Source organism: Salvelinus fontinalis, chromosome 3 (assembly GCF_029448725.1).
Source record: "Salvelinus fontinalis isolate EN_2023a chromosome 3, ASM2944872v1, whole genome shotgun sequence".
In the NCBI taxonomy this organism is placed as follows: domain Eukaryota; kingdom Metazoa; phylum Chordata; class Actinopteri; order Salmoniformes; family Salmonidae; genus Salvelinus; species Salvelinus fontinalis.
This window is the reverse complement of record NC_074667.1, coordinates 63,185,850-63,208,840: the sequence shown is the minus strand read 5'-3', so window position 1 is coordinate 63,208,840 and position 22,991 is coordinate 63,185,850. Positions and strand designations below refer to the sequence as shown.

The 22,991-nt window shown below is 42.1% G+C and overlaps 1 protein-coding gene across 1 annotated transcript in view; it reads right to left on the bottom strand.

The window, feature by feature from the left end:
- rbm20 (RNA binding motif protein 20) overlaps positions 1-22,991 on the bottom strand; it is an 83,184-nt gene that overhangs the window by 23,022 nt on the left and 37,171 nt on the right. Inside the window, exons 2-6 of the mRNA XM_055917772.1 lie at positions 6,145-6,373; positions 4,988-5,893; positions 2,968-3,029; positions 1,677-1,789; positions 722-813 (exon numbers count right to left, since the gene is read on the bottom strand). Coding sequence (XP_055773747.1) covers positions 722-813; positions 1,677-1,789; positions 2,968-3,029; positions 4,988-5,893; positions 6,145-6,373 — 1,402 coding nt within the window. The remainder of the gene's footprint in view (positions 1-721; positions 814-1,676; positions 1,790-2,967; positions 3,030-4,987; positions 5,894-6,144; positions 6,374-22,991) is intronic.

Below are 22,991 nucleotides of genomic sequence, written 5' to 3'. Positions count from 1 at the left end.
TGTCTCTCTTCCTCTTCCGTCTCTGCTGTGCGCAAAGTAGAGAATACCACATATGCGAAGAAGCTTCAGACCTTTAGCTGTCGGAAAGAGGGTTCCAGAAAACATGAATCTGCAGCCACTCCGTAACTTTAATTAATAAGCCATACTAAATGCTTTTTAGTGCTTTATAAATGACTGTAATGCATATAATGTTTAGAATTTGCAATGCTTATAAATGTTTAAAAATTCACTATTACTACTAATTTATTGATAGTGTATTTACTATGTATAAATAGTTGATGCATGCTGACTAGTTAAATTAAAGTAATATTTTATATTATAAAGTTATTATAAAGTGTTACCATAAAATCAATCTGTCATTCAGCCCAAATTTACTATATGTATTTCACAAAAGCATGTACTCACTAATCTTGATATACAAAAGCAAAAACATTGACCTTTAAATTGTTTAATCATGCTTATTAATGAAAGTTTTTGTAAAGCGTTACCCAAAACTACAGTCCTTATATCTCATTCAGTAGGGGATTTACAGTTTGTGTTCCACAGCAGCATTCTAACGGATCTTGATAAGAGAAAGCCAAACGTTTGTCTGACCTTTTACAAGTTTAAGTAACCCAAACGGTACAATCTGTCGTTGTAGCCTACACGTATTTGCATCCGCACACAGCAGTAGCACATATCCCCTAATCTTGATAAGCGAAAGCCAAAACATTTGTCTGACCTTTGACCCAGGTGGGAGTTGGGTAAATCCAGCCCCTGACATGGGATAGGTCCTCATGGCTCCAGCTGGTAGGTTAGCTCCGGATGATACATCTGGATGTGGAGGAAACAGGAACGATAGGACCATGAAACACATGGGATCGAGGGAAATTTATGTTGTGTTAATTCTTGACTGTGAAGAAACCAGAAAATCACAATGACCTATGTTAAAATGTTGTCATGCTATCCTAGTTTTGCTTGTTATGTTTGTATCATGGCTGTTCTTGAAATTAAAGGACCAGTCTACTTCACAAGCTCACCTTAAAAATAAAAAATAAATATTGGCTCCGATAAGAAAATACCACATTTCTATTATTTTATTATTATTATTATTTTATTTAACCTTTATTTAACCTTTAACCTTGCCTATAACTAGGCAAGCCAGTTAAGAACAAATTCTTATTTACAAAGACGGCCTACCCCGGCCAAACCCGGACGACGCTGGGCCAATTGTACAGCCTGGAATCGAACCAGGGACTGTAGGGACGCCTCTTGCACTGAGATGCAGTGCCTTAGACCGCTGCGACACGCGGGAGCCCAAAAAGAAGTTGTACTCTCAAAATACTATAATCTTTATTGAAAAAAAACTAAAAACCCCAGACAAATATTGTAAGAATACAAGTTTCACAATTAGTCATTTACATCGATATTACAAGTTTTATTCGTGTTTTATAAGTACTATATTGAGATGATATCAACACATGCACGGTCAAGTTAGCCCGATCTGCTCCCTACTCCCTAGATCGAAAAATCCAAAACGAGACCCATGCCACGCACCCTGCAGTCTAAAAATAGCAGCAGTTCCACCCCCATCTACCGCATATCTACCACATATTTCCCCTCTTAAACACAGCACATCATTGACCTTCAACCTCCAACACGGAGTCTTTGAGACACAGACACACACTCCAACCTACCTTGATTGGCGGTGGAAGAGTAAGCCATGGAGTTATTCACTCCGACGTTGTTTAGGCATCCTTCAGACGACCCGGCGGGACCGTAGTGGACGGCTCTGGCTGGGATTGTAGCACTGCGGACAGAACCGGACGCCACGAGAGGCTTGCTTTAGTTTCCTGACTAACTTATTGAGTGATCTGACTACCTGCACTGCTCTGTCCTCCCTGGCTAGTCTATCTTGCTGACTAACGAAAAAGTAAACGTATGAAAGAAAATTGAATAAAGAATGTTGCACAGTCTATATACAGTTTATCCCAATGATTTAATGGGTATTAATTACACCAATGTTTTGGGCATTATGCCCCTTCTGCAGGGACGCTACCGAGACTAGTTTTACATTTCTGACAGACTGACTGACTACCCTCCCCTCGACTGTCCGTGCCGGGCTGTTACTATATCTTGTGACGGGGGACCTCAAGTCTCATATTCAAAAGCCGTTAAGGCTGTATATGGAACACAAGTGTAAAATCAAATGCCTCGGCTGTCTGGGGATATTTACTTTGGGAGTAACGGAGGAGATCAGATTTAGGTGAAGACATGACTTACTGGTCACAAGAGTATGACGATTAAACTTACAAAACAAGGACAGAAACTAATACATTAAGTACTTATAAAGCATTTTATAAAGCATGTATAAACAGGTATAATGGCTTAATCATGAAAGTAATTACAATTTTGTAGCCTATATCTGACTGAAAAGTACCCTGAGAACAAACTTTCAGTGAAGCCCATGCTACACAACTGCTACACAACACAATAATGTACTACATTTAGGAAACGTTTTTGATAATACTTTGCAATAAGGTGCACTTTCTAAAGCGTTTCTAATTATGTTATTAATGATTTATAATGCATTTACAAATGATTAAATAACCATTAATGTAGTTATAAACCCTTTAAAAACGCTATATGAACGGCACCATATTGTAAAGAGTTTTTTCCTTATATCTGACTGAAAATACTTCTCAAACCCACAGTGGAGCACCCGTTACACATAATGTCAAAACAAGATCAAAACAGAACACATTTAAGAAATAGTTTTAGCCTATACTGTATCTAACTGAAAGGCACTCTCAATACTGTACTTCACAACCCACGGTATGAGTGGAGCACGTTACACATTAGTCATCTGTTGTCAGTCAGTCCGTATTCCTAGACAGGAAGCAGAAAGCCGTTTCTAGATCACACAGAAGCATATCAACGTGCTGTCTAATCGATTTGACCTCCCTATAACTCCTCCCTATAACTCACCCTTCAGAGTACAGCAAGCGGTTCTGCAGGTGTAGTTTACCTTTCACGTGCTGGTCCCAGTCCTGAAAACACACATCCAACCAAACCCAGTCAGATAGATAGACCCGGACTCACGGAACGCTAACCCCTACCTCAGTGCACCCCCCTTTGAGCACAGCAACATCCCCCCCCCCTGTGTGTCTGGCCCTGATCATGGGTGGCTGGATTATAATTAAAGGGGCAACGACTTGGAGCGGAAAGCAAATGCTTCTGGAGCAGCTACAGTTAGCCTGGTCTCAGATCTGTTTGTGCTGTATAGCCAACTTGTCATGCCAATGGGATATATGAGTCCCAAAGGAGTTGGCTAGACCACACACACAGATCTGGGACCAGGCTAACTGTAGTTGGCTCTGTGGTGTAATGATGTTACAGCCTGTACACCACAGTAAAATTAAACTGTTCCTCACACCTCCATTCAAGGAAGAGGCCATTTACAGTTCAGTTCACACACACTAATGAACTAGTAGTTGTTGAGTAAAGGATCTATTACAGAGCTTAACATTAGAAAGAGCAAGATGCTAAAGGGATTGAGTTCAATATTTACACCATAGAATTAGGAATTAGTATACTAGAATCTACATGAACCTTCTTATGATGGGATAAAGGTCAGCCATTTTGGTCAGGAAGTTGGTCAACCGTGGTTTGACAGTGTTGTGATCAGATATTGTGTAAAATAATGAATTTGAAGACTGCATCTGCACTGTGTTTGTTAGCCAGCCAGTTTTAGAGGAATGATTCCAATATTCAAATGAACTGCCAATATGTCAACATTCCATTCAGACAATGCAGTCAACCCACAGCCATACACTGGCTGAAATCAGTTGATGATAGGACTGAGACAAGTTGTAAATGCAACAAGTACTGATTGTATCATATAATAGCATTCATAGCATTCCAAGAAAACTACAATTGAGACGTTAATGGTCTGTTTACATATATTTTTGTCACGCCATGATCTGCTTCAACTGTCCTCGTGCTTGTCTCCACCCCCCTCCAGGTGTCGCCCCTATTCCCAATTATCCCCTGTGTATTTATACCTGTGTTCTCTGTCTGTTTGATGCCAGTTCGTCTTGTTCATTCAAGCTAACCAGCGTTTTCCTGTCAGCTCCTATCGTTTCCCAGCCTCTCTTTCCTCGTCCTCCTGGTTTTTGATCTCTGCTTGTCCTGACCCTGTACCCGCCTGCCTGATCTCTCTGCCTGTCCCGAACCCTGTGTCTGCCTGCCGTCCTGTACCGTTGCTCCACCTCTGGATTACTGAACTCTGCCTGTCCCTGACCCTGAGTCCGCCTGCCATCCTGTACCTTGGCCTTACCCTGGATCTTCGACCCCTGCCTGGTTTGACCTGTCTTTGCCTGCCACTGTTGCGAAAATAAACATTGTTACCTCGACAGTCTGCGCCTGGGTCTTACCTTGATTCCTGATCATTTTAGAGGCTATTTATACAGAAAATTGGTATAAAACCTGTATAAACTGTATTTATAATTATATGACAATATTTTAGGTTGATAATAATTCTATTACACAATTACCGATATATCACACGCCTTACTGTTATTTTCCTGCATAATTAAAATCAGGATTATGCCTCTGCTGCCATTCATTCCAATCAGACTGGTTTGGATTTCTCCCTGACCAATATGGCTGCAATTTTCACTCCATTCTGGAACTTTAAGGGTTTATGGCACAGCCCCTCTAGTAATTTAATAGGATCTCTATGGTTCACACACTACAGTAAATGAAAATTGAAATGCATTGATGATATATGTTCACTAGAATAAAACCCTATGTTATCCCACATCGTCTATGCCTGCATCTCAGATTCAAAGAGCAATACATTCTAATAGGAGTGTCACCAAGCTTGTTCAATGTAATTAAGTATTTCTCTAGTCTAGACTTTACAGGAAGTTACATGTTTCTCCACAGGAAGTGACATACTGCCCACAGGAAATGATATAATCCCCGTCCAGTGAGCTCCACCCACCTTGAGGTTATAGACCTTCTTCTCACAGATGGTGCACTGGTGGGGCAGGTGGGATGGCGTCACGGCGTGGAAGTCATTCAGCTGGTGAGGTTGGAGTTGTACGGAACCACCTGTAGACAGGGTCTCCTCTCCCCCCTGCAGGGGTTGCTTGTGGTATCCCACAAACCCCTTGGTGCCACCCATGCCTGCTCCGAACGAGGAAGTAACTCCCCCACCGCCGGAATTTAACTTGGGGTCAGAGGTTGGCTCCTCTGGATTGTACAGTTCCTCTCTGGCACAGAATGGCTGCCCAGTCCCCATCCATGCTGTGGCAGTATTGGAAACCATGTCCAACCCTTTTCCCGCGTGGCTCATGTTAGCTGGGCTTTTCCACTGCTGCTCATTAAAAGCGTTCTTGTTCTGACCGTATTGATTCCCAACACCGAACCCAGCCTGTTGTTGTTGACTCTGACCATAGAAGTCAATCTGAAAGCCTTGGTTTGTACTCTTTGCCTGAGTCATGATCGGCACGTACTGTCCTTGTCCCTCTCCGGCTTCACTCAACGCCACCGACGTCCCCCCTATGAAGCCATACTGGAGACGCCTATCCGTATCTGAAGCTTTCTTGCCGTAGTCACCATGCTGGTTGGCCTGTTGCTGCTGCTGTTGGTTCCCAGAAACACCCCCACCTCCGTAATGGTTCAGCCTCAGATTACCATGATTCTGGTTGAATCCGGCCCCTACCAAAGTCCCCAGGGCAGAGTTGGGGGGTGGCGGCGGTGGAGGCGGTGGCGGCGGTGGTGGAGGCAGTTGGAAGGCTAGGGCACTGGAGTGGAAACCACCACCAACTGCTACGGGATTACTGACCATGGCCGAGGCACGGAGCTGGTTGAAGAGGGGCTGGGACATGGCCACATTGGCGAGGACCTGATTGAGGGAGAAAATAGATGAAAAAACATTAGTCTCGAAAACAGCCGAGAGTTATTTGAAAAGTGTGTGAAAATAAAAATGTGCATTTCAGAATAAAATTCCCAGATATGTAAATATAAGAAAACCAACCAACCATGTTACAGACCTGATTGAGGAAACTGTATAACACTGTAAGTATTTCAAAATAAAAGCTTGCATTCCAAAGTACCCCAAAAAATACAGGCAAACCAATCAATTCTGTAACAGACCTGATTGAGGATGCTGGCTACGTTTGCAGAGTTTGCGTTGCCCCCCACAGCACTCTGGGCCAGTTTAAGGCGGTGGAAGGTGAGCTGGGCCTGGAGCTGGGCTAGCTGGATGCTGGCGGGTGTCAAGAGGAGCTGTGTGTTCTGGTGGGTCCCACCCCCACCACTCAGCTGGCCCGGGCCACCACCCACTGGCTGGGGCTTGTTATCATTGCCGTCGGACACGCTGGTGCTAAAAACAAACAGAAAAGATGGATGAGAAAATGTAAACAACCGTAGCTATAAAACACAGCTTTTAATCAGAGGTTTGGGTCCCACTGTTTAAAATGAATAAATAAATACATGATGTAGCCTTAACATTCAGCTTCTGTGGAAGAACTACAATTCGTATCAGGATCATAGACCATTGCATTATAGAGGAACCGGTAGCAGTAACAGCTTGTTTCGCACCACACATGGTTAAACGAGACAACAACGTTTTGCAACCAGCTGTAGACATGAACACTTATCCACATACCCACATACCCACCACACAACCCCAGACCCTTCCCGGATGCAAACGCGTTTCACTGGGCCCTGTCCTTTCGTGTTCTGATGAATGTGCTCACATGCTGGCTAAATTTAGTACCTTGCACTATCAATCAAATCATCTATAGAACCCCATGACTTGACACAGCCCTACCCGACCAACCATCTCCCCCGATCCAACACTCTAGAACTAGAAGGCGAGAGACCAATTGGATTAGGGGTGGGCAAGGTCCCAAGAGAAAGTTGTTTTAGACATTGATGGACACGGCAGCCATGTTGTTTTCTCACATACATGAAGGTCTATAGCCCTGCATAAGGGACATTTTGTTTGTGAAACGTAACAACACAGCTTCTTCACAGGGTTAGTGTCTGCTGGGTTCAAATTGTGAAATATGGACAAGAGATTAATATATATATATTTAGATTGTTGTGGTTTTGTTCGGAACATGGAGAAGCAACTGAATCTTTGTGAGGATTAGCACCTCTTGGTTTGTGGTTCTACTGGCTTGTAGAGTTGTGATATGGTCTTACGAAGAGGTACGTTTCCACATCATAAAGTCATCACGTCAGTGCTGTCGCTAAATTAGACATCATTTATATTATAGACCACGGAGTGGATTTTGCTATTGAGATTTCACAATTTTAACAACCGATCACATTTGAACGATCATATGCCATCATTATTCCATAGATTATTCAAATAATATTTTTCCATAGTATTAGGCTACTCTTTATATTACAAAATAGTCTAACATCATACACAGTTATAGTGCACCTGCAACTTACATTTTTTAGAGACATCTTGATATTAGCATACTGTATTACACACTTCTGATAGTACACATGTCCCTCTGTGACCTAATTCAAACTTGGACAATTACCTGCTATGACTTAACGGTCACAAGATGACCTCATATTGACATCCTCATACATTATTACTGTGTATATCATATCACTATGACTTTGGTCCTACGGTCACATGTTACTGTATAACATCATCATACTTTGTTTGCACCATGGCACCAGAGCTTCGTGTTAAATTACATACTAGCTTGTACTGAGGCTAAGACTTTAGGACCCCACAGCAGCTGCCCTTTTAATTGCCTGTCTGTCTTTTCATCCTGGCAACACCACCACACGCTAACTCTGTAGTAGTATACGTAACCATCTTCAAAAGTCCTGCTTTACGGCCTGCACGCTGTAAAACCACACAAACAACAACTGCCCCGGTGGCCCCTCGTCGTCCTTCTGTTAGCTGAGATTGACGTGACAGTAATGTCACAATGATACCCTCTGTCTCAGTCAGAACAGACCAGACTATAGGCCTAGCTGCCCAGATCAGATGAAGCTGTTTATGTCATGTCACCCAGTAAACGGATAAAGACTGTGATTGTCACGGTATAGGTGGATAAGCAGGGTGACTTGTGCTAGAGCACAGGACAATATGTGAGGTGATTTATGAATACGGGTTTATAAAGTAAGCAAGGAAGCAAAAAGATTGAATAACATAAAATACTTTGCAGCATATTGTTTTCTTTCCACAAGATGCTTTGAGCACCAATACCAATATGTACTTTATTTAAAAGCTACGTAAGTAAGTGTTGAACTAGATCTCTTGGACACTTGACAGAGCGGTCAGCCCCCTGTGCTGCATGTTGTACACACTCTTATCAGTACAAGCACGCTGACGGATCATATAAACGCAGCCGCAGCCGATGACTCGCTGCTAAAAATACTAGTCTCTCATCTGTTCTGACACACAGCCCTTAATAGACAAATATGGCCTGGGCTCTTACTGAGGCACCTGGCTCTGAGTAGAGCAGACCTGGGTCCAAATAGGATTTGGTTCTTTCAAATACTTTAGCTGTTCTTGATTGAGCTGGCATAATGGAACCAATGGAATAGTCCCAAAACTTCAAACCCCGCCCACCTGGCATTCAGGGCAAAGCTCAATCAAACGGCTAAAGTATTTTAAAGACAGAAAGTACTATTTGAACAGCTGAGTGCTTGTTAGCCAGGCCACTTCAGACCTGTTCACATCTTGCAATACGAAACAGATTTGGTAGTAGAGGAATAGATCCATGGATGCGTCTCAAATGGCACTTTATTTTCTATATACTACTACTTTTTACAACGGGCCCTCTTCAGAAGTAGTTTTCTACATTTATTTTATTTTATTTAACTTTTATTTAACTAGGCAAGTCCGTTAAGAACAACGTAGGTGTCAAGTCGTCCCGGGCAGTAATTCATTAATTAAAATCAGGTGGTGGGATATTGGAGCGTGATCTGATAAGCCATCATTAGATGGCCCCCGAAGAATGTGTGTGTGTGTGTGTCTGCCTGTCATACAATCATTAATAAATTCAAATCAGGTGTTAGGGGTATTGGAGCATGATCTGATAATAGATCATTAGATGTGCTCTAAGGGATTGGGGGCCTTTACACCAATCAGAGATTGATGACAATATGAATGTCACACTGTGAATTTCTCTGGAGCGATCCTCAGCTGAAGATGACTCTACATATAGTAATTTGCTCTTATACCTGTGTATTAACTAAAGCAACAACGTTGTATGAAATAGTACCTAAGTAATTGCATTACAATTGAGTTAAACATGTTTTTTTATTACAGAGGAATAAACTGTTGCTTTTTAAAAAACGCTGAGTCCCCTGTTGTTTTACTAATGACCTTGTAACTGACTAGGCTATTAGGCCCAAATGCTTGTCTGAGGTCCTATTGTGTGTCTGCTGTCTGCTGGGAAAAGACTCTCGCACACACAGGGTGACGTCATTGCTGCCTTAGCTTATGTCGCCACGGTTCAACAAGCTCAACCTTGAGTGTATAGTTGGAGGTGTTCGGGTTTAGAAACACAACAACGACGTAGGGAGTGAGCTAATATTTCCAACAGGTACATACCGGTATGTCTATTTGTACACCAGCTAAAATAGAATTGGGATCTCATAAATCACTATATCAGAGACAACATTGTGAATAAATATAATATAGAAATACATTACAAATGATTAATCATCCAAAATAATCTTAGCAATATCCAATCCTATACATATAATTCAACCAAATCAGACTCGTTTTAACTGTGGTATTTGTCATGTTCTCGTGTGAAACTATTTCATGCTCCTGTTTTTAATGGTGTAACAATGTGGACGGGACGGTGTTGTGGGTATGGCCACATGCTTCATGAATTAGTAGTTATTATTAACAGGGAAGGGCGGAGAGCTCACTGGCATTGTTATGCTGCATACAGGTGTTGGATCTTCATTTCACCAGTATTGTCAAAGCAAAATAATCCTGCAGCAAAAGAATTTGAACATTTAGTCCGTAATGTTGCTTGATCGTTGGTTAGTGTCACGTTCGTCGTAAGGAGGAGACCAAGGCGCAGCGTGATATGAATACATTCTCTTTTAATAAAAACCGAAACAAACTATACAAACCGCTAAATAAACAACGAGTGCTGAAACAGGCAACTATACATAGACAATAACCCACAAACCAAACTGGAAAATGGCAACCTAAATAAGATCCCCAATCAGAGACAGCTGTCTCTGATTGGGAACCAATTCAGGCCACCATAGACCTACATTTACCTAGACAATACCAAAACCCCATAGATATACAAAAACCCCTAGACAAGACTAAAACACACATACCACCCTCGTCACACCCTGACCTAACCAAAATAATAAAGAAAACAAAGATAACTAAGGTCAGGGCGTGACAGTTAGGCTATTAGCTGGCCAAAATTAGGCTACATGAAAACTGCAATACTGTTAGTGTAACCAACTATGTGTTGGTGCGGGTTTTCAGTGAATTCATGTCAGTCATGAAGCTCATCTGCATTTCCTGAGGTGCATGAAAATTCTCATCAACAAAAGAGTGATCAAATTAATATCCTACATCTGTACGTATATGGTAATATATGATAATATGTTAACCGTTGGAAATGTAGTTCATATAAGCAGTCATTTAAAGAAACAGGATACTAATAATGTTAATGATGTCAAATTGCCATAAAGTGTATGAGTTCAAAAACAAAAATATAGTCACTATTTTGTTATTCATTTGAATTGAGTTGTTTCTCTCAACATGCTGAAAGAGACCATATTGCTGTCTAACTTTTACTAACAGAAAACAACTAAGCTAATAATAATTTATTAGCTAATTTTCCGTTTACAATTTTATTCATAGAAAATGGGCAGTAATTGAAATAAATGAACGATAGACATATTTGTATTTGTGCTGCTACTAGGACACAAATATTATACATTTTATAAAGTTTATATAAAAGTATATTTTTAATTATCTATTTTATTTAATTATATGTCCACATTTGTTAACATATACTTAAGTTATATGTATTTAACTTATACTTACTGCACACACTGTGTGTTTCAAAACATTAGGAACACCTGCTTTTCCATGTTCCCTGTGGAACGCTTTTGACATCTTGTAGAGTACATGCCCGGACAAATTGAGGCTGTTCTGAGGGGAAAATGAATAGGGTGCAACTCAATATTAGGAATGTGTTCTTAATGTTTTCTACACAGTGTATGTTATAAGTATAATTGTAATAGTATATGTTTTGGTCAAAAGCATGCTAGGAGCAAAGGCATTCAAATTGGTTGATTATTAATGTTTCCCACACATACTGTTGGGTTCTACTTAATTCAATGACTTACATTTACACAAGGAACAGTTTATGTATAATGAAACACAAATTATTTTAATGTATTTGTTTATTATGAAACACTAATTATTTGTCCAAACAACGCTTCAAGCAAATGTGTTACTAGCAAAATTGCATATTGTTGTGTAAAAGATACTGTATACAAAAATGCTACTCACAAATTCAAACGAATTCTTAATGAATCATTCTAAATTAACAAACACAAACACAATCCTGCAAAAGCAAGTCCCTCTATCTCGGCTCCCGACTTTCCTTCTCTCTCTCCCTTGTTCCCTCTTTCCTCGCATGCAACACAAGACACTATTTGGAGCAGCTGGTTCCCTCTCCTCTGTGTGTATAACCAATTTGTCATGATCAGACTTCTCACCAACATTCAAACACACAGTCCCCCTCTCCTCTGCAGCCTGATAGATGACTGTACAAACCATTATCACCCTTTTCTGTTATGTGACTGTCTCAAAACCCAATGAGTGTTGACTCCATAACAAATGAGGACAGAGTAGCTTAGCCGTGTAGCATGTCTCCATAATGGACTCTGTAACCTACACTACATGCATATATGGTACATTGCTAGTAAATACAGTATATGTGTATGGCTATATGTATGGAGTGTGTGCATGTATGGCGCATTACACGGACGTACTATATGTAGCCTGCATGTTAGGGACTGCATTTCTAGGAACATAGTATCGATATAGCACATACATATTCTAAATGAATAGAAACAGTATATATTAATTAGCTCAGTATATTATTGACACTATACTTTAGTCTCACGCTGAAAGATGTGTCTGTTAGCCGAGTGTTCCTGCTATTAACACGCACTTGAACTTGAATGAATATGTAAGAACTGGAATAGTCAATTGAACATACTTAGGGAGAAGGAGATATGATATGAATTAATCGTGTCCAAATAAATGAAATAATTATTAAATAGTAGTTCAATAAAAATGCCAGTGATAAAGCTTCATGTTGATTCATTGAATAATTAAAAAGGACACCAATGACATAATTTGATAAATAAATCTGAACTAAATCATTTGAACACATTATTTGTGGACAAAAGTAAAACTAGCTAAATAAAGTCAAAACCTATTTGAAACAAACTAAAAATCACTCCCACTTTCCAACAAATCCCAAAACCCCCAGTGTCTAGTCATCAGACATAGGAAAAACCAAGTCCAATATTCAGATATAAGTCCATATTGTTTGGACATAAGCTGGGTTACTCAACCAGTCCCATTCAAGTAGAGATCCATAGTTCCTTCCACACATCACTTTGAACTTAGAACACTTCTGAAGACATCAAAGAGAACTCTTCATAAAGTTATACACACCAAAAGGCCAAGTCCCGCTAGCTTTATGAGAGGAAATATACTACTTAACTGGACCCTAAGGCGCCGAGTGAGTGAAGCAATTTAGGGAGCACAGTTCAACAGTGAAAAGTGTGTGGAACAAGACGGCCCATGCTTTCCCAACCAAACCAAAAGTATTTATAAAGCCCTTTTTACATCAGCAGTTGACACAAAGTGCTTTTACAGAAACCCAGCCTAAAACCACAAAGAGCAAGCAATGCAGACGTAGAAACACAATGCAGATGTAGAAGCACAATGCAGACATAGAAACACAATGCAGACATAGAAACACAATGCCGACGTAGAAACACAATGCAGACGTAGAAACACAATGCAGACGTAGAAACACACAATGCAGATGTAGAAACACACAATGCAGATGTAGAAGCACAATGCAGACGTAGAAACACACAATGCAGACGTAGAAACACACAATACAGACGTAGAAGCACAAAGTAGATGTAGAACCACTGCCCAAACACAGCAAGCCTACAGAGAGATATCAATTAGATTTTTGGATTTGATGAATTAAGATCCCCATTAGCCGACGCCAATGGCTCTATAGGTGGCCGTAGGCTACAACCCACCACTACACACCCCTGCACAACACAGTGAGCTATCAATCTGTACAACACAGTGAACCTACATAGAGCTATCAATCTGTACAACACAGTGAGCCTACAGAGAGCTATCAATCTGTACAACACAGCGAGCCTACATAGAGCTATCAATCTGTACAACACAGTGAGCCTACAGAGAGCTATCAATCTGTACAACACAGCGAACCTACAGAGAGCTATCAATCTGTACAACACAGCGAGCCTACAGAGAGCTATCAATCTGTACAACACAGCGAACCTACAGAGAGCTATCAATCTGTACAACACAGCGAACCTACAGAGAGCTATCAATCTGTACAACACAGCGAACCTACAGAGAGCTATCAATCTGTACAACACAGCGAGCCTACAGAGAGCTATCAATCTGTACAACACAGCGAACCTACAGAGAGCTATCAATCTGTACAACACAGCGAGCCTACAGAGAGCTATCAATCTGTACAACACAGCGAACCTACAGAGAGCTATCAATCTGCACAACACAGCGAGCCTACAGAGAGCTATCAATCTGTACAACACAGAGAGCTATCAATCTGTACAACACAGAGAGCTATCAATCTGTACAACACAGAGAGCTATCAATCTGTACAACACAGAGAGCTATCAATCTGTACAACACAGAGAGCTATCAATCTGTACAACACAGAGAGCTATCAATCTGTACAACACAGAGAGCTATCAATCTGTACAACACAGCGAGCCTACAGAGAGCTATCAATCTGTACAACACAGCGAGCCTACAGAGAGCTATCAATCTGTACAACACAGCCTTGACCCTATACTCCTATACTCCTATACTCAACAGAGTCATCTCCCGTCTTAGGAACCCCCCCGGATAAACAGAAAAGTCACACCAACCTGGAGCAGCGGTTGCACTGTAGGAGTCCTCTCTATGTTACACCCCACTAGCAGCTACTGTAGTTACGTTATGACCTATGTCTAGTGGCTGAGGAGGCATGAGACTTGCTTACTGCCCGTCTCTCTACTAGCACTGTGACTAACTGTACACCAACTCCACCACCCCAACCCTTTCCTATGTAGTTAAAGTTAACTCCACCACCCCAACCCTTTCCTATGTAGTTCAAGTTAACTCCACCACCCCAACCCTTTCCTATGTAGTTAAAGTTAACTCCACCACCCCAACCCTTTCCTATGTAGTTCAAGTTAACTCCACCATCCCAACCCTTTCCTATGTAGTTAAAGTTAACTCCACCATCCCAACCCTTTCCTATGTAGTTAAAGTTAACTCCACCACCCCAACCCTTTCCTATGTAGTTCAAGTTAACTCCACCATCCCAACCCTTTCTTATGTAGTTAAAGTTAACTCCACCACCCCAACCCTTTCCTATGTAGTTCAAGTTAACTCCACGATCCCAACCCTTTCCTATGTAGTTAAAGTTAACTCCACCACTACACCCCTGCCCATGCGAGTGTACTGACGCTATAGTCTAACACACTGCCCTGTGAGTCCCTGTATGAGAGTGTACTGACGCTATAGTCTAACACACTGCCCTGTGAGTCCCTGTATGAGAGTGTACTGACGCTATAGTCTAACACACTGCCCTGTGAGTCCCTGTATGCGAGTGTACTGACGCTATAGTCTAACACACTGCCCTGTGAGTCCCTGTATGAGAGTGTACTGATGCTATAGTCTAACACACTGCCCTGTGAGTCCCTGTATGAGAGTGTACTGACGCTATAGTCTAACACACTGCCCTGTGAGTCCCTGTATGAGAGTGTACTGACGCTATAGTCTAACACACTGCCCTGTGAGTCCCTGTATGAGAGTGTACTGACGCTATAGTCTAATACACTGCCCTGTGAGTCCCTGTATGAGAGTGTACTGACGCTATAGTCTAACACACTGCCCTGTGAGTCCCTGTATGAGAGTGTACTGACGCTATAGTCTAACACACTGCCCTGTGAGTCCCTGTATGAGAGTGTACTGATGCTATAGTCTAACACACTGCCCTGTGAGTCCCTGTATGAGAGTGTACTGACGCTATAGTCTAACACACTGCCCTGTGAGTCCCTGTATGAGAGTGTACTGACGCTATAGTCTAACACACTGCCCTGTGAGTCCCTGTATGTGAGTGTACTGACGCTATAGTCTAACACACTGCCCTGTGAGTCCCTGTATGAGAGTGTACTGACGCTATAGTCTAACACACTGCCCTGTGAGTCCCTGTATGTGAGTGCCCCTGCCCATATGCAAGTCCAATGTTGTTCATGCTAAGTTTACCACTGTACCACTACCCTCGTTCCTTCCCTGAGCTGGTACCCCAGCCCACCTGGTTTATTATTTAAAACCAGATGTTTTGGGAGAGATGAGGGCCATTTTGAGGGTCAACTCTACTAGGATTCCACTATGACAAAAAAATACAGTATTTAGACAATATGTATATTTTATAGGTTTAAAATAAATTATATTTAAATTACTTGGCTGTTGCAAGTTAATATAATGTTAACGATAAGACATCTAAATACATAAAACAAAACAAAAATATCTTCTTCTAAATCATAACGTAGATATTTTAGACAGAAGCTGGAATATCCGGTCGGATAAAGATGGTATTTATAAAGGTGCATTACCTTTATAACGTATATGAAAATAATTATTAGGTGATATGTTCAACCCACACACACACACAGACAACTATATTGAGAATTATATTAATATTTTACCCTATGGTACATTTATAATAGGAAACTTTTAGCAACAGGTTTAACAACACAAAGTAAATGGATCTAGCAACACACGCCAATGACCGTAATGAGAGATTTCTTCCCCCATAACGTTTTCTTTGCACACATATTAAAAACAGCTGCAGGTAAGCTGATCATTTGCTTGAATAAATTGTTTCTTTCTATTCTTCTACCTATTATTGTTATTAGTATTTTTTACAAAGAACCCCTTTTCATTAAGAAAATATTTCGAGCGGCTTTATGAATTATTAGGTGTTAAAACTGTATGTTTACTGACAATGTAGTAATGCTTTTGTAACAACTACATAGGACTACTTCATCTATCAGTTTGCACCCAAAAACGAATGTTCACAACGTCGTATAGATTGTGTATTTTAATTTGACAACGAAGGAATATTTTTGCATCTTCAAATGTGTTTTATGAAGATATTTCGATGTATCAATTTTCCTAGGCTTATCAGAATTAGATAAATGTCCACAAGCAAATTAATGAAAGTAAATGAATATGCCTACATAAACTTTAATTAAGTTGTAAAGTTTCATAGCATGTTTGGATAATGTTTGATATCGTCTGTTGTGTAAAATGCATAGCCTATGCTATTATACCAAAGAAGAAAACTAAACAGAATTAATAAGAAGCCTACGACACAGATTTATAATACAACGTTAGCAAATGCGGACAATATAGGCTATTTAAATCAATGAACTTTTCTCCAACTTTTTCATCTATTTGAAGAAAAAATGTACAATTTGTTTTCTGCCTTTTAGTCAACAGATAGCAATATTCTACCTCATGTTTGTCAACACTGTAATTCTCAAAACCCAACATAAAGATCTAAATTAAATTCGATCGATATTTGAAACACTGCCCACTTCGGACTACATTCCCAACTTGCCAGAAAATTGGTGAAGGCGACTATGTCTAATATCCTGTTAATATATCCTTATTATGCATTAATAACAATTATGATTGGGCCATACTTCGAATCAATAAACTGTAGACCTACTTTATTAACATGCGGATAGTTAATTTGGTGACATCTCACCACTTTTGCGCATTGGTTTCCAGCTCTCATAAAGACAAGCATTTTACCTAAACTCCCAGGCATCCTATTCCCTGTGAGGTGCCAATGCAACAGATTTACATCCCCTCCATCTGTTGCAGTTTAGCTCGGGGCGGTCCATCCGGTGGAGAGAGAGAACAAACTGCTTTTAGTGAGCCTAACTCCAATTTATTTTAAAAGTCCGGGGAACAGGACATGACTGGGCCAAAATGTTAGGCCCTAAATTCAGTGCACCGTGCAACACGGTTCTTTCCACCGAGTTCCTCGAAGGACAGCAGCCTACAAGATGACGCCTGTGGCCTACAGGTCAACTCCCCACCTCGCTGACCGTAAATATCATTCAGGGAGCATCAATTTGATTGCGCAATATAAAACTTTTATATTGAGTTACCAAGAAATGTGCCTGCAGAGGACGAACGTTGGCCTAAAAAGTACAACATTAATATCACAATAATTATCATTAATATAAAAAAGTGACAAGCAAAATTGACAAGCAGAATTAATGCATATGACCTACAAACCTGTTCACACGAATGAAATTGACAGATTAGCAATTAAGCCCCTTAATCAAAGCAACCCCACCATCCCATCACCTCTTTAATGAACCTAGTGTAATTGAATCCCACTAGATGGCACTAAATGCGTTGCTCTGTGGCTCCAAGAGTCCCTGTGGAGATGTGATTTAACCATATGAGGGCACCATTCTCTTTCTGATGAATCTAAACCTGGGGTCTCCAAGCCTTTTCCCAGAGAGAAACCCTCCTGCAGGGTTTCACTCCAACCCCAGTTGTAACTAACCTAGTTCAGTTTATCAACCAGCTAATTATTAGAATCAGGTGTGCTATATTAGGGTTGGATCGAAAACCTACAGGACGGTAGCTCTCCAGGAACAGGGTTGGAGATCTCTGATCTAAACTGTGTCATGTCTGTCTATCATGTCTCTGTCTGTCTGTCTATCATGTCTCTGTCATGTCTGTCTATCATGTCTCTGTCTGTCTGTCCTCACCGCTTATAAGAGTTTGATTATTGATAGAAACGTGGCTCAGTCGGTAGCTTATGGTGCAACACAAGGGTCATGGGTTTGTTTCCGGCTGGGGCCACCCATACGTAATGTATGTTTCCAGCTGGGGCCACCCATACGTAATGTATGTTTCCGGCTGGGGCCACCCATACGTAATGTATGTTTCCGGCTGGGGCCACCCATACGTAATGTATGTTTCCGGCTGGGGCCACCCATACGTAATGTATGTTTCCGTGCTGGGGCCACCCATACGTAATGTATGTTTCCGGCTGGGGCCACCCATACGTAATGTATGTTTCCAGCTGGGGCCACCCATACGTAATGTATGTTTCCGGCTGGGGCCACCCATACGTAATGTATGTTTCCAGCTGGGGCCACCCATACGTAATGTATGTTTCCAGCTGGGGCCACCCATACGTAATGTATGTTTCCAGCTGGGGCCACCCATACGTAATGTATGTTTCCAGCTGGGGCCACCCATATGTAATGTATGTTTCCGGCTGGGGCCACCCATACGTAATGTATGTTTCCGGCTGGGGCCACCCATACGTAATGTATGTTTCCGGCTGGGGCCACCCATACGTAATGTATGTTTCCAGCTGGGGCCACCCATACGTAATGTATGTTTCCGGCTGGGGCCACCCATACGTAATGTATGTTTCCGGCTGGGGCCACCCATACGTAATGTATGTTTCCGGCTGGGGCCACCCATACGTAATGTATGTTTCCGGCTGGGGCCACCCATACGTAATGTATGTTTCCAGCTGGGGCCACCCATACGTAATGTATGTTTCCAGCTGGGGCCACCCATACGTAATGTATGCGCGCATAACTTTAAAAAGTTGCTTTGGATAGTTATTATATTATTCAAAACTGCAGCCATAAGTAGTATTAGAATGCAAGATAAAGAGTAGGTCATAAAATGGTCCCGTGTGGCTCAGTTAGTAGAGCATGGTGCTTGCAACGCCAGGGTTGTGGGTTTGATTCCCACAGGGGACCAGTATAAAAATGTATGCACTCCCTACTGTAAGTAACTCTGGATAAGAGTGTCTGCTAAATGACTAACATGTAAATAAAAGCACCTGCCTGTTGATATTTAATATAATAAAGAATAATGCATTTAGGATGATGACTGTCTCTCTAACACAGGTGTACGCCGCTACGCTGTCTGTCTCACCCGAACGCACACCAGTGGAGGCTGCTGAGGGGAGGACGGCTTATAATAATGTCTGGAAATTAGCATCCTGGAAACCATGTATTTCATACCATCCCACCTATTCCGCTCCAGCCATTACCACGAGCCTGTCCTCCCCAATTAAGGTGCCGACAACGTCCCGTGATGCACCCACCCAAACCCCCAATCTCATGAAGAAGACACGGATCAGGTTGTCAAGTCCATCAGCCCTAACCGTGCCCCTTGACTTTTTCCAATACGGAACAACCAGTCAATCACATTCCACAACCCTAATGAACGTTTTCAACAGATCCATCACATAACGCTCGACTGCTTACTCATCACGTGGTTGTCATGTTCTCTGAGGTGAGGGAGGGTGAGTTATGGATGGATGGGTCAGCTATATTACTCATCATGTGGTCCACATGTTTGTTAGGGTGAGGGGGGATGAGGCCTGGGCTAGGGGTAAAGTATGTATGGACGAGTCCGGGGGGTCTGGGTCAGCTAGATTGAGCCTGAGTTTGCAGCTCCAGGGGATCAAATACATGGTATATGGCACAGCTGAGGGAGCCTCTGATTTATAGCTGCCCAGGAACGTGTGAGGAATCCTGGCCACAGACACATGGGCAGGATCCTGAGGAGCCTGGAGGACTGGAGCTCCATGAGGCTGATGGGTGGTAGCTGTGGTAGTGTGTGTGTGTGTGTGTGTGTGTGTGTGTGTGTGTGTGTGTGTGTGTGTGTGTGTGTGTGTGTGTGTGTGTGTGTGTGTGTGTGTGTGTGTGTGTGTGTGTGTGTGTGTGTGTGTGTGGTCTAAGTATAATGGCAGTCATTGGCACATTCCACCTGACGTTTTTAAAAGGTGGAAATGTATGTTGCAGGTTAAATGTGGGGTTTTTATTAAGTAAAATAAAAACATTTACTTTAGGGTAACACACACTAAAAGCATCACGTCCCCTCTGTCCTCTGCTGTCAAATAAATGTTGAGTCACATGGTAGCAAACACATACTCTCACAAATCCTCTCTCTCTCTCTCTCTCTCTATCTCTCTCTCTCTCTCTCACTCTCTCTCTCTCTCGCTCGCTCGCTCTCTCTCTCTCACACACACACACACCGTAGCTCTTATTTCAGCCACCAGCTATTAGGAAGGTGTAACATAGGATATCGGGGTCACAGAGAAACACGCAGGTCAAATGGAATCTTCTGGTCGAAGACAGCTGGACCATAACTATGTTTCAGCACTAAGAGCATTCCTGCTAAAATGATCATACGTGTGTGTGCTCATTCCTGCTGTTCGGTGTGTGTGTGTGTGTGTGTGTGTGTGTGTGTGTGTGTGCCTTCCTGCTAAAACACACAGTGTAAATACCTAAATGAGTGTTTGACACTGACTACCAGTGGAAGTGAGGAATTAGAGTACTATGGAAATACAGTGACACCTGTTGCAATAAGTAAAACATTTATTTAAACAGGAAGTTAAGGTTATAAACAATGGATTTACCTTCATCTATACCCATCATTGCCTTCATTATAACTATCAATCATTGTAACCATGCAGTAGTAAGTAGTAAGCTCACTTTAACGGCAATTGAAGAGAAAAATAGTCTGAATTCAACCAGACAAAATATCAACCAAAACATATTTCAGAAAAACGACTAATTGATTGATTCTCAATGGACCAACACTTAAAAATGTAATGCGTGAATACAACACATTCCTACGGCTAATGTTTTTCAGTAGCTAGATAATGTCTCTGAGTTGAGCGTTATTTCTTCAGCTGGTGTTTCTGAGCACGAAGCCAGCTCATAATACAGCTAATGTTTTTGAAACTGTTCGTCAGTACTTATCCACTGTATCGAATGCTCCTCTGCGGTTTGCATTGTGAGGTGTGCAATGAGCTCTGCATGTGTGTGTCTAAGGTGGTTGGACCTTCTACAGATTGACACAGGAGCCCCCTAGGAACTGTAGATGGGAGACGAGAGACAGAGAATGTCTAACTTATAGAGGGTGGCCTTAGGGATCACTTCCAGGTCAATAGGTCAATTCTTCGCTGCACTATCAGGTCGACGACACTACAACCCTGCACAAAAACAAAACCTAACCCCTACCTCCTGGATTTAGCACTAGATCGGAAAGAATTGTGTAGATCGGAAAGAATTGGACAGGTATAAGCAATATAATTGTAGATCCAACTTGGCTTCTGATAGGATAGTTCCGATTGAGGTATTTGCTCATACCTCTCCAATGCTTTCAGATCTACACCAGGAGAATCACTAGTTTCTTTGGCAGACAGTGAATTGGTTTGGTTATAATATAAAGGGAGAATTGCTATAACAGCTGTCTGACATTCAATTTTCCTGTTCTGTTGTAAAATATATTTATAGCTTTACTAGTGTCCCCTTGTGGAGAATCAATTCTCCATTTTCATTGGCTGAGCTGTTCCTGTGACAGATTAAAAAGCCATTTTTTTTCCTGATGAAATTCCACAGTCAAAACAACAGTGAAATCCAATGTTCCACTGACATTTTGGACAATTTGAAGAATGAAGTGCAGCTCCTTGCCACTCAGGAGTCTTCCCTCTCTGCAGACAGCAACACAGGAGCTTTTTTTGGAGTACAGGGTGACGTATTCGTATCCCTCTCTCTCCTTCTCTCCTTTATCCCTCTTTCTCCCTCTCTTTCCCTCGCTCTCCTTCTCCCTCTCCCTCCCTCGTCCCTCTATCCAAAGCAAGCGTAGCATTTAACCATCTGTCAGCGCCATCAGCCAGCGACTGCCAATCACACCCTGTCACACCCTGGTAACGTGTGCCTCATCAGCCAATCGGAACGCAGTTTCCCCTCCACCTGCTCACCCCCCCCCCCCTCCCTCCCAGCCCTGACCCCTACCACCCCTGCTGTCCACACATGAAAAACTATGGCCACTCACAACAGGAGGTGCGAGGTAAGGCCTCTCCAGCCTCTCTCCCTGGCCTGCCTGCATGCCTGCCTGCCTGCAAACCTCTCTGCACTCTCATTGCTAAAGACGAGATGCCCTCCTTGAAAGCGATAGTGCCCTGGGCACAGATGAGTAGGATGCCTTTGCCATGGCAGTCCGTGTATATCAGTTCAGAGCAGAGGAAGAGAGAGAAAGGAGAGAGAGGGAAATGAGAGAAAGAGAAAGGAGAGAAAGAGAAAGGAGAGAGAGAGAAAGGAGAGAGAGAGAAAGGAGAGGGGGAAGAAAAAGTAGAGTATGGAGAGGATGAAGTAAAGGGAAAAGGCTTGCCTGTCTACCCAGACTCTCCGGCCAAACGCCACGCCCACTGATGCTAGTTTTTTCTCCGCAATGAGTCTGGATCTGAATACCTCCCAGACGATTTATAGAATGGAAATCCATTCTAGACCGTCTGATTGGTCCCAGAAACCAATGGGTTGGGCCAGAGCAGAGTCAGAACACACGTGGGTACAGAGGCGTTTGAAAATGTGTCAATGTCTTTGTTTTGTACAACACCCCTCATTTTGACGTCAATCACAAATGACTTCAACGATGGCAGTCTCAGACTGAAGGAACATAGATCAGTGGAAGAATTCAGTTTGAGGCAAGGGACAGACGGGGAAGAGAGTGGGGTAACAAGAGAGAGAGGAGGAGAGAGAGAGAGAGAGAGAGAGAGAGAGAGAGAGAGAGAGAGAGAGAGAGAGAGAGAGAG